The sequence below is a fragment of the Mobula birostris genome, chromosome 25 (assembly GCF_030028105.1).
Source record: "Mobula birostris isolate sMobBir1 chromosome 25, sMobBir1.hap1, whole genome shotgun sequence".
Taxonomy (NCBI): domain Eukaryota; kingdom Metazoa; phylum Chordata; class Chondrichthyes; order Myliobatiformes; family Myliobatidae; genus Mobula; species Mobula birostris.
Genome location: NC_092394.1, coordinates 10,602,793 through 10,620,197, shown reverse-complemented (window position 1 = coordinate 10,620,197; position 17,405 = coordinate 10,602,793). Strand labels below are relative to the sequence as shown.

General features: G+C 45.2%; 1 protein-coding gene across 5 annotated transcripts in view; it reads right to left on the bottom strand.

Annotated features, from left to right (window-relative positions):
• The window catches only part of LOC140187558 (multidrug and toxin extrusion protein 1-like), a 40,656-nt gene that overhangs the window by 7,790 nt on the left and 15,461 nt on the right, over positions 1-17,405 (bottom strand). For 3 of the 5 annotated variants that reach the window (XM_072242963.1, XM_072242960.1, XM_072242962.1), the window contains 8 exons: positions 15,540-15,637; positions 12,832-12,945; positions 12,636-12,703; positions 12,014-12,122; positions 9,692-9,767; positions 6,438-6,510; positions 5,106-5,238; positions 2,027-2,139 (listed from right to left, as the gene is read on the bottom strand). In XM_072242963.1, the coding sequence (XP_072099064.1) occupies positions 2,027-2,139; positions 5,106-5,238; positions 6,438-6,510; positions 9,692-9,767; positions 12,014-12,122; positions 12,636-12,703; positions 12,832-12,945; positions 15,540-15,637 (784 nt within the window). The remainder of the gene's footprint in view (positions 1-2,026; positions 2,140-5,105; positions 5,239-6,437; positions 6,511-9,691; positions 9,768-12,013; positions 12,123-12,635; positions 12,704-12,831; positions 12,946-15,539; positions 15,638-17,405) is intronic. The other 2 variants (XM_072242961.1, XM_072242964.1) reach the window with 2 other exon arrangements.

Sequence of the window (17,405 nt, the reverse complement as noted above, 5' to 3'; positions counted from 1 at the left end):
ACCTTATATTCCGTCTGGGTAGCCTCCAACCTGATGGCATGAACATCGACTTCTCTAACTTCTGCTAAGGCCCCACCTCCCCCTCGTACCCCATCTGTTACTCATTTTTATGCACACATTCTTTCTCTCACTCTCCTTTTTCTCCCTCTGTCTCTCTGAATATACCTCTTGCCCATCCTCTGGGTCCCCCCCCTTGTCTTTCTCCCCGGACCTCCTGTCCCATGATCCTCTCGTATCCCCTTTTGCCTATCACCTGTCCAGCTCTTGGCTCTATCCCTCCCCCTCCTGTCTTCTCCTATCATTTTGGATCTCCCCCTCCCCCTCCAACTTTCAAATCCCTTACTCACTCTTCCTTCAGTTAGTCCTGACGAAGGGTCTCGGCCTGAAACGTCGACTGCACCTCTTCCTACAGATGCTGCCTGGCCTGCTGCGTTCACCAGCAACTTTGACATATGTGGGCAGGTGGCCAAGTGGTTAAGGCATTGGACTAGCGACCTCAAGGTCGTGAGTTCGAGCCTCAGATGAGGCAGCGTGTTGTGTCCTTGAGCAAGGCACTTAACCACACAGTGCTGTGTGACGACACTGGTGCCAAGTTGTATCGGCCCTTGCCCTTCCCTTGGACAACATCGGTATCGTGGAGAGGGGAGACTTGCAGCATGGGCAACTGCTGGTCTTCCATACAACCTTGCCCAGGCCTGCGCCCTGGAGAGTGAAGACTTTCCAGGCACAGATCCATGGTCTCGCAAGACTAGCAAATGCCTTATGCATAAACATGGGTGGAGATACATCTCCACCAAAGGAGGTGTAAGGTGCTCCCTCCCTCCGCTAGCCTGTAGGTCACCCAATGGGAAAGGTGTAGCGCCTGCTTAGCCCCCCTGATCGGAGCCACATGAGGCCAAGGGAGCAGGTGGTGAATGGTCGTATGAGCATCTGGTGTATATCACAAGTCCTGGTTATGTGACCACTGACACCTGAAGGGTATTGATAATGACTGGCATCATCCATCCTGTAAAGACACTGCCCTGAAGAAGGCGATGGCAAACCACTTCTATAGAAACGTTTGCCAAGAACAATCATTGTCATAAAGACCATCATCGCCCACGTCATATGACATGGCACATAATGATGACTGATGAACAATGAAAAGCTTTAGTTGTGCATGCCAATCCAGACAGATCACACCATCCTTAATTACATTGAGGTAGTACACAGAAAACATATTGCAGAATATAGTGTTACCGTCACAGAGAGAGTGTAATGTGAGTAGACAAATAAAGTGCGAGAGCCACAATGAGGTACAGTACCGTGCAAAAGTCTAACACACACACATATATATATATATATATATATATATATATATAGCTAGGGTACCTGAGACAGTGTAAAGTCACTGCCCGGAAGCAGGCAATGGCAAACCACTTCTGTAGAAAAATTTGCCAAGAACAATCATGGTCATGGAAAGACCATGATCGCCCACGTCATACGACACAGCACATAAGGAATGACTGAATGAATACAGAAACAAAGACTGATAAACAACTGATGTGCGAAAGAAGAAAAATCGTGCAAATAATTTTAAAAAGTAAATAACTAATACTGGGAATGTAAGTTGTAGAAGTGAGTCTATTGGTTGCGGATTCAGGTCCCTAAATTCTGTAATTAATCCTGTTTTGCAGAATTCCCTCTCTAAAAGATATCTCACAGTTCACAATATTGGTCTTTGCCCTTTGTCTTTGCTTGGAGCCTGTTCCTGTCTTGGCACCCCTCCCTAGAAGTATCCTTAAAGCTGCAACATTGAAGCTGCCGCATAATTGTCTCATTGGTTATGTAGTGCATCAACCCTCAGACAGGAAATGCCTCTCCCTCCTGTGTACAAGCTCAGGGTAGTGTGGGCAGAGCTTCAGTAGAACTACCACTGATTCTCCCACAACATGCTCAACGCCAACTCAACAGGACGAGCCGTGCCGACTCCCTTCCTTCCCCCTCTACGTCACGCAGTCACCAAGTACAGGAACTACTGACACACCAGTAAACCAGCTCTTGCCTCTTCTGCCGCTGTAGTCCAATCCATCCTGAAGATGACCGTCAAGGCGAAAACAGACAGCAGAAAGGTACTGATGGCCAATCCCACCCAAAGGCCTGGAAGAAACAGGAAGAGCTCAGTTGGCAAGCACGTTTACTGGAAAAGGTAGACAACCTACAGGGAAGATATCAATAAGCTCAAAAGAATGCAGAGAGAATGTACAAGGATGTTGCTGACACATGAATAGGTTATGAGTTTATTCCCTGGAGCACAGGAAGAATGAAGAGAGATCCTATAGAGGTATACAAAATTATGAGGAGTAGAATTTGGGTGAATACCTGCAGATTTTTCCCCCTCACGTTGGGTGACACTAGTTCATAGGTTCAGGGGGAAAGGTGATACATTTAAGTGGAATTTGAGGGAAACTTCTTCACTCAGAGGATGGTGTGAGTGTGGAATGAATTGCCAGTGGAAATGATAGGTTCAATTGTCATATTTAAGAGAAGTCTGGATTGGTACATGGATGAGAGGATATGGTTGAGTGTAGGTAGGTGGGACTAGGCAGAAGACCAGGCTAGCCTGGACTAGATGGGCTGAAGGGCTTATTTCTATGCTGCAGTGCTCTAATACTGCAAGGAGGTGGATCCCAGATGTGGGTTAGGAGTGATCGGGTGACCCATTAGTGCCCTGCCATGTGCAGCTGATGACAGCCGTGAAGCTCCATGGGCAATTAACTTCAGGGAAGGGATGAGTGTTGGCTGAGGGTGCATAATCAAGAATCTGATACAAAGACAACATTGCTTGGAAATCATAAACACACGAGATTCTGCAGATGCTGGAAGTCCAAATTAACACACACAAAATGTTGGGGGAAACTCAGTGGGTCAGACAGCATCAGTGAGAAAGAAAAAGAGTTGACTTGTCAGAGCAGGACCCACCTCGGACAGAAGCATGTAGCCCAGGAATAGCCAATAATTTCCAAGTCAGTGATGAAAACAAGGAGGTGCTAGCCTTGTCCTTCTAGAAATGGTAGTTCACTGGCTAAGGGGATGGTAAGTGACTACAGAGCACCTGATGGAACCTATAGCATCACTGGAGAAAGAGTGAATGCTTACAGTGGTGGACTGGACATTAACTCTGGTTAGGCCACACTTGGAGTACTGTACTGTAAACACGAGGAATTCTGCAGATGCTGGAAATTCAAGCAACACACATCAAAGTTGCTGGTGAACACAGCAGGCCAGGCAGCATCCCTAGGAAGACCTGACGAAGGGTCTCGGCCCGAAACGTCAACTGTACCTCTTCCTAGAGATGCTGCCTGTGTTGTTGCATTCACCAGCAACTTTGATGTGTGTTGCTTGGAGTACTGTGTCCAGTTCTGGTCGCCTCACTATAGAACAGATGTGGAAGCATTGGAAAGGGTACAGAGGAGATTTACCAGGATGCTGCCTGGTTTAGAGAGTATGCATTATGATCAGAGATTAAGGGAGCTAGGGCTTTACTCTTTGGAGAGAAGGAGGATGAGAGGATACATGATAGAGGTGTACAAGATAATAAGAGGAATAGATAGAGTGGATAGGTAGCGCCTCTTCCCCAGGGCACCACTGCTCAATACAAGGGGACATGGCTTTAAGGTAAGGGGTGGGAAGTTCAAGGGGGATATTAGAGGAAGGTTTTTTACTCAGAGTGGTTGGTGCGTGGAATGCACTGCCTGAGTCAGTGGTGGAGGCAGATACACTAGTGAAATTTAACAGACCACTAGACAGGTATATGGAGGAATTTAAGGTGGGGGCTTATATGGGAAGCAGTGTTTGAGGGTCGGCACAATATTGTGGGCCGAAGGGCCTGTACTGTGCTGTACTATTCTATGTTCTATGTTAACATGCTGAGCTGCTTGCCAAGTTGCTGTTGAATGTGAACTCATTCAAGAAAGTGCTAACTATTCCATTCTGCTTTCAGGACAAGGCGATGGGATAGTATGATGGGTTTTCTAAGATGGACTTCTGGTCAAGATGGTGCCAAGCATCGAGGTCTCAGCTCAGACGTGGATGTATTTTTTTTGGTTTGTAAGAATGGCTTTGGGGACAGCACAGGGAGTTATGGGTCAGGTTAGGATTTAGAGTCAGGGATGTGGGGGAGTCAAATTTCAGACTATGCCTCCACTCTGCATACCACGTTTGAAGGCTATTGATGTGATGTGCGACTTAGAACATCTGTGGATGGATATCGGGCCAGCAAGGGCTGTGGGCAAAAAGCAGCGAGGGCAAGGGCTGGTGGACCCCAGCTCAGCAGGTACTGGGATTGGAGGTCCATGCTGGCAGAAGGCACGAGGGCCAGTGGCCCCCTAGGTCAGCGAGTTAGCCAGTCTGGAGTTTGAGACCTAGAGTTCAGAATGCCAGCATCAGTGGAGTTCAGGGTCCCATCAGTGAAGGGTCCTAGGGTTGATACCGAGTCTGGAAGTCAAGGTCTGGCGTCCAAAGTCCGAGGTCTGCGGGTCCGTGAGTCCACAGGGGAAGTGGAAGATCCGAAGTCTGCACGCGCATGAGTCCACTGGAGGCTGGAGGCCTGGGCGTGGCCTGTCCTTGGGCCGGAGGACTGTTTGTGTGTGTGTCAGAGGGGGTGGGGAAGAGGCTTGTTTTGCTATTATTGTTTTGTTGTTGTTTATCTTTCGTTGTTCCTTGTGGGTATGTTATGTTGGCACTGGAATGCTTGATGACTCTTGCGGGTTGCCCCAGCACATCGTTAGGTTGTGTTGCTTGTGAATACAAACGATGCATTTCCCTGTATATTTTCATGTACATTTGATAGGTAAATGAATCTGAGTCCGATTTTAATTAACATTGGCATCTCCTGGATTCCCCAGGCTCCAACACCATTTTCCAAAGGTGCCACAGCTAAACCACGCGGAGCAATAGGCCAACCCACCTACATACAGCTCACAGCTCAGTTTGTTTCTCAGGAGAGTGTATGCCTGACTACATCTAGCCGTGGAACATCGCGTAACCATGGCACAACCCCCACTCCCCTGGTTGATTTTATAAAGGGTTCTGGGAACATGGGGCATTTAAGTTCAACTCCTCACCGAGAATTCCGAGCTTTGCAGCAAACATCAATGAAATTCCAACAGGGATCCCAATGACATAGTACACCACTAGATTAGCAATAGCTCCGATCTTCTGCATTCCAATTCCTCGGATGATCCCACTGGCAACTCCCTGCGGGAAGGCAAAAGTTTTGACCTTAATATTCAGGGTGAAATTGATCAAGGCTGATTTACTGTCCCTCTCAACACCATTCTCCTGCTTCCTCCCTGTAACCTTTGACACCCTTACTAATAAAGAAGCTATCAACCTCCACTACACAAAGACTTGGCCTCCACAGCCATCTGTGGCAATGCATTCTACAGATTCACCACCCACATCAGTGCACTCATATCCCAGAGGACTGTTTTCACCAGTGAGCCATAACAATATTTAGATTTAGAATCACACATCAAAGTTGCTGGTGAATGCAGTTAGTCCTGACGAAGGGTCTGGGCCTGAAACGTCGACTGCACCTCTTCCTACAGATGCTGCTTGGCCTGCTGCGTTCACCAGCAACTTTGATGTGTGTTGCTTGAATTTCCAGCATCTGCAGAATTCCTGTTGTTTAGATTTAGAATAGTAGTTTTCAAAGGTTGAACTTTGGTCCTCTTAGAACTGTATAAGCATGAAATATTTTGCATTTTATTTGTTTATTCAGAGATACAACGACCCCCGACCCCAGTTACAACCACGTGACCAATTAGCCTACTAACCCGTGCGTCTTTGGAATGTGGGAGGAAATGCACGCGGACGGCGGTGGGAATAGAACCTGGGTAGTTGGTGAGCGGTAGCATTACGCTACTGTGCCGCCCAATGTGTTCCAAGGAAGTGTATGTTGGGGTAGAGCCGTGAATGTGGCAAAATGCCATGAAACTTGCCGTCCAAGGAGATGCAAGAAGTCTTGCACCTTATCGTCTACCTGCACTGCACTTTCTGGGTAACTGTAATTCTGCATTCTGTTATAATTATCCCTCGTGCTGTCTCAGTGTACTAGTGCAATGAAATTATCTATCTGGATGGAACACAAAACAGTTTTTCACTGTACCTCAGCACACGTGACAATCATAAACCAATTCACCCAGTGCTGGCAGTCCTACACCACACCGCCAACATCTCTCTCTAGTCACTACTGGAAAGTTTCAGGAGTCTTGGGCAAACACAAAAAGCCGGGACTTGGGGTGTGCTCTGTTACTGGACTCTTTTGTATTCTAGCCAGTGAGGGGAGCACTTGTCCTGGGATCGGGCATGGTCACCTCCCATCTCACTCAGCCCAGAACAGACTTTACCCCTGTGGTAAATACTCCGCAACATAAGGCATGTGAGTGACTTACCGTGCCTATGGCATCGCACAGGTGGAAAGGAGCTAGGATCGGTATTATGCTCGAAACCAGATCAATAATTTGCCTGTTAAGGATAAAGTTTTAAAGTTCAAAGTTCAGAGTTCACACACGTCACCAGATCCAACCCTGAGATTCTTTTTTTTTTGCGGCCATACTTAATAAATCCATGATAGAATAACCATAATAGAATCAATGAAAGACCGCACCAACTCGGGCATTCAATCACTGTGCAAAAGTCAACAAACTGTGCAATACAAAAAGAAAGAAACAATAATAATAAATAAATAAACAATAAATATTGAGAAAGTAAGTCCATAGGTTTTAGCTTCAGGCACTTTCAATAACACTGTGGACATGGTGGAGGATTACAAATACGTGGGGATACGAATTGACAATAAACTGGACTGGTCAAAGAACACTGAGGATGAAGAAGGGTCAGAGCCATCTCTATTTCCTGAGGAGATTGAGGTCCTTTAACACCTGCCAGACGATGCTGAGGATGTTCTACGAGTCTGTGGTGGCCAGTACTATCATGTTTGTTGTTGTGTGCTGGGGCAGCAGGCTGAGGGTGGCAGACACCAACAGAATCAACAAACTCATTCGTAAGGCCAGTGATGTTGTGGGGATGGAACTGGACTCTCTGATGGTGGTGTCTGAAAAGAGGATGCTGTCCAAGTTGCATGCCATCTTGGCCAATGTTTCCCATCCACTACATAATGTACTGGTTGGGCACAGGGGTACATTCAGCCAGAGACTCATTCCACCGAGATGCAGCACAGAGCGTCATAGGAAGTCATTCCTGCCTGTGCCCATCAAACTTTACAACTCCTCCCTTGGAGGGTCAGACATCCTGAGCCAATAGGCTGGTCCTGGACTTATTTCATAATTTACTGGCATAATTTACATATTACTATTTAACTATTTATGGTTCTATTACTATTTATTATTTATGGAGCAACTGTAACGAAAACCAATTTCCCCCCTGGGATCAATAAAGTATGACTATGACTATGATAACTTCCTGCAGCAACAATAAAATCTGTTTAACGTTCTCCTTAGCCCTGCATTTCCACTCCTGCCCACTACCAACAGCCTTCAACATGAAGGCAGACTTGCTCCCCCCCCCATGACTCCCATTCTTCCTCCCTCGCCCCCTCCAATGAATAACAAGGAAATCTATTATGTTGTAAGCAACCGGACACTTAAGGAATAATAGCCGGAGTGGGCAGAGTCAACGTGGGTTAGGAGAAGAAAACTTAATGTCAAATTTGTTGGAATTTTTTTAACTCTTTATCGCATGGTGCAAAAGTCTTAGGCACTGTAGCAGCTACTTGAAAACAAAGCAAAGCGGCTGATTTTCATTGAGGGAATTGACACTGTATGACGCATTGACGAATGACTGAGTTCCAAGCTGAAAAAAGTTATTACGAAACCAGCAAAGACGAATGATCTTGTAGCGATGAAAATCTTACAAAACTAAATTAACAATATACCGGAATTAGAGTAATTAGCAATCAACAAAAAAAAAAATCATCCCCGGCTCGCACCCCATCAACTAAACTAACTAACTAGGACAAAGCATAAATACATAACTATACTCATTTGCTTCTACCGTGCCCCAACCCATGTATCAAATTATTGAAACCCATAATGAATGCACAACACAAAATACAATGCAAACAGAAAATAGATACATGGCTCCTAAAAGAGTGTACATAAAAATATATACATTCTTTTATGTATATTATGTATATATGTAGCTAGGGTGCCTAAGATGTTTCCATGGTACTGCATTTGTCAATGTGGAGTGGAGAGCAAGCTAGTCAATCTGACAGGAGCAGAGGACGTTGAGGTGATGGGATTTTGGGATGTTGGGATCTGGATGATGGATATTTGAGGGAGACCTGATGAAGAGTCATGACATGAAATGTCAACTTGCCACTTTCCTTCACAGATGCCACCTGACCCACTGAGTGTCTCCGGCATTTTGAGACTCCGGTATCTGCAGTCTCTGTTGTTTCCTGTACTCTCTAGAGTTTGGAAGAATGAGAGGGGAGCTGACAGAAACAAATCACTCTGCACCAGGACGTGTAACGTCAGCATTCTGGATCTGGTTAAGGGGATCAAGAAGGTGTTCAGCTTGATGCTGTGTTCATGGTGAAACATATCAGGGAATGTAGAGGAAGCCTGACCCAAAAGCAGAGCAGCAGAGATGATTCAGCGGTGTGAGATAACTTTAATAATACATAGATGAATGAATGAATGAATGAAATTTATTTCGGTCAGTACAAACATAACAAAAAGCATAATTTTCAACGATGATTTCATAGGACAAAATTACAACAAAAAAAACAGATGCAAAATAACAAGTCACGAGGGGCCACAAAACTCGAGGGAACAGATGCTACATGCAACAGGCGACTAAAGGCTAGGAACAACTGGTTGGGTCCGGATGGTTCACTGGGTGAAAAGGACTGTGGATAAGAGCTGGGTTTAAATAGACAGCAAGTGATGAGTTAGAAATGAGACAAATCACAAACAAAGAGAAAATCTGCAGACGCTGGAAATCCGAGCAACACACACAAAACGCTGGAGGAACTCAGCAGGCCAGGCAGCATCTGTGGAAAAGAGTAGAAGAGAAAATCTGCAGATACTGGAAATCTGAGCACCTGCCAAAGGGCTTCGGCCCGGAATGTCGGCTATACCTTTTTCCATAGATGGTGCCTGGCCTGCTGAGTTCCTCCAGCATTTTGTGTGTGTTAGAAATGAGCGGCAGGTGACTCCTATTAGCTGGGAGGAGACTGAGAGATGCATGTCTGTGCAGGCCTGCTGAAACAGGCCCCAGCACATATTAGTTATGACAGCGCCAGTAACAGTAATACCGTTGTATATTTAACTATATGTTGTGTATGCACTTTGTTAACTTGTATATCTACAGATTACTTTTTTTAATCTGTTAATATATTTGAGTTAATATTATTTTATGTGCTGCAAATGATATACACGCTGTGTTTTGCACCTTAGTTCAGAGGAGCATTGTTTCATTTAGCTGTATACATGTATATGGTTGAATGGTATAAACTTGATCTGGAACTTAACACAAGAATTATCAGCACAAACATCTGTGTATATTACAACAGTTACAGCACTCCCAGGACATTTTGTACACCATGAAAGGCTCTGGGTGGCCCCAGGACACTCTCCATCACACCTGTCCCTCCTTCCTCTTGGTAAGCTGTACGTACCGATCATTAGTGAAGATTTTGGGTATAACGTCCTTCAGCAACAGCAGGAGGGCCATGAGAATTAGAGCCACACACCCTGTTCAAAGAGCACACAGAGAATTAAAGGAAATAAACAGATTCTCAAGCATTTTTATTCTTAGCAGTGTGGAGGAACAGAGGGATCCTCTGCCCAGAGATTCCTCAACGTTGATAGGGTGGTTAAGAAGGTGTGTGGTGTGTTGGCATGGCATTGAGTTCAAGAGCCACGAGGTGATGTCGCACCTCTATAGGGAGAAAGGAAGTGAGAGAAGTGGGGTGGAAGGGGGATGAGGTGATAGTGGGAGAAACAAATGAAAAGAGAGATGGACTGATAGAAATACAATGATCCAAATCTCTCAAACACGAGGAAATTTGCAGATGCTGGAATTTCAAGCAACACACATAAAAGTTGCTGGTGAACGCAGCAGGCCAGATGGCATCTCTAGGAAGAGGTACAGTCGACGTTTCAGGCTGAGACCCTCCGTCAGGACTAACTGAAGGAAGAGCTAGTAAGAGATTTGAAAATGGGAGGGGGAGGGGGAGATCCAAAATGATGGGGGACCCTCGTACCCCATTCGTTATTGCCCATCCTCTGGGCTTCCCCACCCCCCACCTTTTCCTTCTCCCTGGGCCTCCTGTCCCATGACCCTCTCATATCCCTTTTGCCAATCAACTGTCCAGCTCTTGGCTCCATCCCTCCCCCTCCTGTCTTCTCCTATCATTTTGGATCTCCCCCTCCCCCTCCCGCTTTCAAATCTCTTACTAACTCTTCCTTCAGTTAGTCCTGACGAAGGGTCTCGGCCCGAAACGTCGACCGTACCTCTTCCTATAGATGCTGCCTGGCCTGCTGCGTTCACCAGCAACTTTGATGTGTGTTGATCCAAATCTCTGTGTACTTAGCCACAGCATCATTGTACACTCAGTGGACACTTTATTAGGTACACCTGTACACCTGCTTGTTAATGCAAATATCTAACCAGCCAATCATGTGGCAGCAATTCAGTGCATAAAACCATGCAGATGTGGTCAAGAGGTTCAGTTGTTGTTCAGACTAAACATCAGAATGGGGAAGAAATGTGATCTAAATGACTTTCGTTGTGGAATGTTGGTGCCAGACAGGGTGGTTTGCGTATCTCAGAAACTGCTGATCTCCGGTGATTTTCATACACAACAGTTTGTAGAGTTTACAGAGAATGGTGCAATGAACAAAAAAATCTACTGAGATGCAGCTCTGTAGGTGAAAACACCTTGTAAATGAGAGAGGTCAGAGGAGAATGGCCAGACTGGTTCAAGCTGACAAGAAGGTGACAGTATCTCAAATAACCACACGTTACAACGGTAGTATGCAGAAGAGCATCTCTGAATGCACAACACATTGAACCTTAATGTGGATGGGCTACAGCAGCAGAAGATCACACTGGGTTCCACTCCTGTAGCCATGGTACCAGGTATACTCCTGTACCTGATAAAGTGGCTACTGAGGGTGTAATAGTGCTGTGGTTAAGTCCACAGAGTTCTGGAGCTTTAACCTGAAGATGTGTTCGAATCTCACCATGACAACTGAGGAATTTAAATTCAAGCAAATAAATCTGAAACAAGAAACTATCAGATTTTTCTGTGTAAAAAAACACATCTGGAGACCTTTGACCCTCAGGAATGTGAACATGTTGCCCCTCAGCCAGCCTGGCTTCTGAAGGACCCCAGCCTGGGGTCAGTTAATGAACACGAAGGTTTGGATATTATGGGGATGAAAGGATCTGGCGTAAGGCGAGAACGTAGTGCAGAGAGCCAGAGTAAGGAACACAATTATGAATCGCGGAGGCAGGTAATGAAATGGTCAGAATATGCGTCTGGGTCAGGTATGGCTGGTTACACCTGCACACAACAATCAGAATCAGGTTTATTATCACTTGCATACAGTATGTCATGAAGTGTGTTGTTTTGCAGCAACACACAGTGCAATACATCAAATATACTATAAATAATACGCATATTTATATATAAATTAAATGTGCAAAAAAGTGTAATAAATACTGAGGAAGTGTTCGTGGGTTCATTGCTTTTCAGAAATCTGATGGCAGAGGGGAAGATACTGTTCCTAACGTGTGGATTGTGAGTCGTCAGGCTCCTGTACTTCCTCCTTGAGGAGAGGAAAGAAGGCTTGTCCTGTGTGATGGGGGTCCTTAACGATGGATGTGTGTGTGCGTGCATGCACATGCATGTGATCTCTCTCACACACGTGTGCATACACACACACACGCGCACACACACAGAGCCACCAGGTCGGAGTTTCACACCACTCACCTGTGCAAACCAAAGCAGTCATTGCGGAGACCTTTGCTTGCTGTGGGAGCCCTGCCCCCAATGCCACCCCGACACGCACCCCAGCTGCCATCCCAATGCCAACGTGAATCTGAAAGGCGGGAGGACAACTCATCTTAAACAGGAACAGCTAAAGCTCTGTGTCCTCCAGCAGCCAGTCCCATCAGCCGGCACCCAGATCATAGCCCTCCATACACAACCATCCATGTACTGTCCAAACTTCCCCTAAATGTAAATCAAACCTGCATCCACCACTTCTGCTGGCAGCTTGTTCCACACTTGCACCATCCTCTGAGTGAAGGAGTCTCCCCTTAAATATTTCACCTTTCACCCTTAACCCATAACCTCTAGTTCTAGTCTCAGCTAACCTCAGTGGAAAAAATCCAGCAGGCATTCACCCTATCTATACCCCTCATCATTGTTTATACCCCTCTCAAATCTCCCCTCAGTCTCCTACTCTCCAAGAAGTAAATTCTTAACCCCCCTCCTAATGCGAGGGGGTAGATGGGGCTGAACGATGAATGGAGGGAGGGAGGGGGAAGGGCTGAACTTCCAGCATTGGAGGGAGAGAGGGGGATGGGGTAACTATGTGGTGCATACTTACCATGTACAAGATCGTTAAGAACTGCAAAATAACAGCTTGTGCCCCAAGCTGAACCTGGTCAATCAGCCCTGGGAGAGAAGGGGGAGAGAGGCACTCACTGTTAGGACTTCTGGCATCTGACAGTCCCTGGAATTCTGCAGCGGACATTGAGAATCAGGCACTGGAGCACCGCTCCCCCAGGCCTGGAGTTGGTTACCTGCCAGGAACGACCCGATCTCATAAGCCCAGAGCTCAATGCAAAACATGACCATGCTGGGGATGGCCAGTTGCAGGAAAGGGCCCCACTCCTGTAAGCAGTCCACTGTCCACCCTATGGACACAAGCAAGACATTGTACTGGGTCATGAAGTGTGTATACATACACACACACACACACACACACACACACACACACAAATACATATATACACAATCACACATAAACACAAACATGCACACAAGCCTACTCTCATGCACACTCAAATATACATGCACGCATATTTGTGCATGCTCACACACAAACATACATGCACACATGCATGCACACACAAATGCATGCAAGCAGGAATATACGCAAACACACATATGCACACACATGTGCACGCATACACCCATTTCTTGCAGGCTGAGCCACCATTTAACTGCCCATCATTGGGTATGTTTAAAGTGGAGGTTGAAAGGTTCTTGATTACTAAGGGTGTCAGAGGTTTCACGGAGAAGACAGAAGAATGGGATCGAGGGGGTATAATAAATCAGCTGGGCTGGAATGGCGGAGTAGGCTCGTCCATGCTCCTGTCATTTCCAATCCTGGGTGTTGTCATGCATCCCTGCTCCCCCTCCACCTCCCTTCCCCTGAGCCTCTGCTACCACATGCCCTAACACTTGCCTGGTCCTGTTCACCCTTCACCCTGACCCATAAAGGCCTTCGTCCCAGGAAGTTCTTGACCTGCTCTATGCTTCATCACTCCTCAGCCCCGTAACCACAGTAAGCCACAGGAGGAAGGCATTCGGCCTATCAAGTCTTCAGAAGATCAATCCCTTCTATCCCATCTCCCCAGATCCCAGTTATGTCCCCGAAAGGAGGGCTTCACAGGCGAGGTTAATCTTTACTGTCGGTCAGCCACAGTAACATAACATGTCTTTCTGAGGTCAGATAACAGTTCATCACACTGTAGAGGCCATACAGGGACAAGGGTGACTGTTTTGCAAAACCTTTGTGTTCAGCCTTGTGGAGCAACCCTACGCCTCTCAGTGTAATTCTCTATTTCCCCCCTCCACCCAGCTACTCTGACTTACAAGCCTGTGGCTTCCTGCATTGTTATAGCAACACCCTACACAACCCCAAGAAATGGTAGTACACGGTCTGGCTGGGCAAGTTACAGCTTTCTGGAGCTTTGGGTACTCACTTTCCGTGTTTGTAAACAAAACTGTTGCAATATTTCTTCAGCTCTTCTCTCTCCCCTTTGTTCACTGGACTTGTTGAGACAGAAAGTCTCTACATTTCTGCATTTCACTGCTTTTACATTCTTTTGTTCATATCTTCTATCTATTCATCTGTCAGACTGTTTGTCTATCTGTCTATCCATCTAGCTATCTGTCTGTCCATCTTATCTATCTCTCTATCAGTCTATCTATTTATCTGTCTGTTTATCTATGCATCTGTCTGCCTATCTATCTGTATAGTTATCTATCAGTCTATCCATCTGTCTATCTACTCTTTGTCTCCTTTTCACTCAACCTCCCTCTCTAACTCTATATCTCTCTCACTATCTCACTCAAATTCCCTCACAACATCTTCAGCAGCTTATCCCTTTGGCAACCCTGGTCTCACCCTATCAAACACACCCTTCATCATATCAAACACACTCTTCACCCTATCAAAAATACTCTTCATCCTATCCAACACAATCTTCATCCTATCAAACTCACTCTTCATCCTATCAAACACACTCTTCATCCTATCCAACACGCTCTTCACCTTATCAAAAACACTCTTCATCCTATCCAACACACTCCTCATCATATCACACTCTTCATCCTATCAAACACTCTCTTCATCCTATCAAACACACTCCTCACCCTATCAAACACACTCCTCACCCTATCAAACACACACTTCACCCTATCAAACACACTCTCCATCCTATCACACTCTTCACCCTATCAAACACACTCTTCACCCTATCAAACACACACTTCACCCTATCAAAAATACACTTCATCCTATCAAACACACTCTTCATCCTATCACACTCCTCACCCTATCAAACACACTCCACACCCTATCAAACACACTCCTCACCCTATCACACTCTTCACCCTATCAAACTCACTCTTCATCCTATCACACTCCTCACCCTATCAAACACACTCTTCACCCTATCAAGCACACTCTTCACCCTATCAAGCACACTCTTCACCCTATCAAACACACTCTTCACCCTATCATCCCTCCCATCCATGTACCTATCAAAACTTCTCTTAATTGTTGCAATTGAACCCACATCCATCACTTTGACTACATTGCTGTGGCTCTGGAGTCTTGTACATCTGAGACTTTATTAAGGACGGATGGTAGTGACTCGGACAGGATACAGTAACAATCTGATGTTTTCTGCCTGGCTCTTTCAACTTCAGATCATTCCCTCTTACAGAGCCACTAGAGCAGAGGAGGAAGCCTCTTGGCCCTTTGAGCTGTGTTGGCTTACTCTAAGCAGCCCCGTTCTGTGACTCTTGTCCCAGAGGATGGTTTCCTACTTATAATTAATCATTTGCCCTTGAAAGTGCACAGTCTAGTTAACCCTCCCCTGATTTTGACCATCCAATTTCCTGTTAGCCTTCTAGGGTCAAAGGAGGACAGGCACCACCCTCTGCTGAAGCCCTCACTGTCAGTCTGTGGGGAGAGTTTCTGGAGAGGCTGAGTTACCTCCCCAGATGTGGAGATACAACTTCCTCCATCTGATGTAGGCAAGCAGAAAGGCGATCTGGCAGTATTGGGCAATGAGGTTGGCGCAAGCTGAGCCCCTGTAATGAAAGGAGTGGGCAGATTAGTCACAGAGTCACCCATCAGCTACCGTGTCCACACTGCTCGTCAGGAACAGTCACGTGGGTAACAGAAACGTGCAATTTCAGAGTTCACAGGTCAATGCCCAAAAAATGTGAGGTCAGGATTGAAATCATGGAATTTATCAGGGAAAGAAAAGAAGGAAAGAAGGAAAGAAAAGAAGGAAAGAAGGGAAGAAGGAAAGGAACAAAGGAGGAAAGAAGGAAAGAAAGAAATTAAATAAATACCAAAAAAAAACTGCAGAGAGAGATGTGAACACAGCTTAGCACATCACAGAAACTATCTCCCCTCTATGGACTCTGTCTACACTTCTCACTGCCTTGGGAAAGCAGCCAACTAATCAAATATCCCACCCAACCTGGATATTATCTCTCCTCCCCTTTCCCATCAGGTTGACGATACATGAACCTGAAAGCACGCACCACCAGGCCGAAGGACAGCTTCTACCCTGCTGTTACAGAATATTGAACAATCCCCTGGTACGATAAGATGGACTCTTTACCTCACAATCTATCTCGTTGTGACCTTGCAGCTTATTGTCTGCCTGCGCTGCACTGCCTCTGTAATTGTATCACCTTATTCTGCATTTTGTTAATATTTTACCTTATAGTACCTCTGCTTTGAAACCTCACTCTTAAACGTGATATTTTTATTATGAGTACTATGAGTACAAGGGGTGCCAAAAGTACTAAAAAAGAAGAAGATGCTCCTGCATCCTTGGATTCTATAATAGATTTGCCTCAAAAACACAGAAAAGAATCCTCCGATGAGTTCCAGCAACTTAGATCTGAAGTTAAACTAATGGACGCAAAATTGGATTCTATTCAAAAAACTTTAACTGAGCACAATAAACGAATTGAAGAAAATGAAGAAACTCTGACGATTTTGGATGTAAGAATGGATGATCTACAAAAGCTCTGTGAAAAGCAATCTGAATCTAATTAAGACAGAAGATTATCGATTTAGAAAACAGAAGTAGAAGGAATAACGTACAAATTCTGGGTCTTGAAGAGTTAACAGAAGGTGATCAGCCTACTGAATTCTTTGCAAACCTTTTGGTACAACTATTTCCTAAAATCTTACCGTTTGCACCTATGATCGACCGAGCTCATTGATCGCCCGTGTCCAGACCACCTCCGGGAGCCAAACCCAGATCGGTTATAATTCGTTTTCATGAATTTCAAACAAAGGAACGTTTAATTCGTGAATCTCGTCAAAGAGGAATGATCGATTACAAGGATCAGAAGATTAGGTTTGTCGAAGATTTTTCACCTGAGGTCATGAATGAGCGTGTTAAATTCAAAAAGGTTATGTCGGAGCTTTTTAACAAAGGTTTAAAGCCATCTCTTCATTATCCTGCTCGTCTTAGAATCACTCTGCAAGATGGTTCTAAAGAATGGTTTCGCTCAAGTGAAGAAGCCCGGGAGTTCTTAAAAACAATGAGTTGACTGTTTAGTATCTTGCTAAATGAGTAATTGTTTCTCTTACTTTTGGTGAACCTTCGCAGCTAAACTTCCTCGTGATTTAAATTACTTCACTTAGAGAATAAGATTTTAATGAGTTAATACCGAGTGTGAATATATGTTATGAATTTTGATAAGTTTTTTTTATTATTTTATACACTTTTTTGAGGTTTTTTTAATCAATATGGCTTGTTTGGGTATTTTTCGTTCTATTGTTTTGAAACATTAATCTATTTGTGTTCTTGTTACGAGGGTTAAGTTGTTT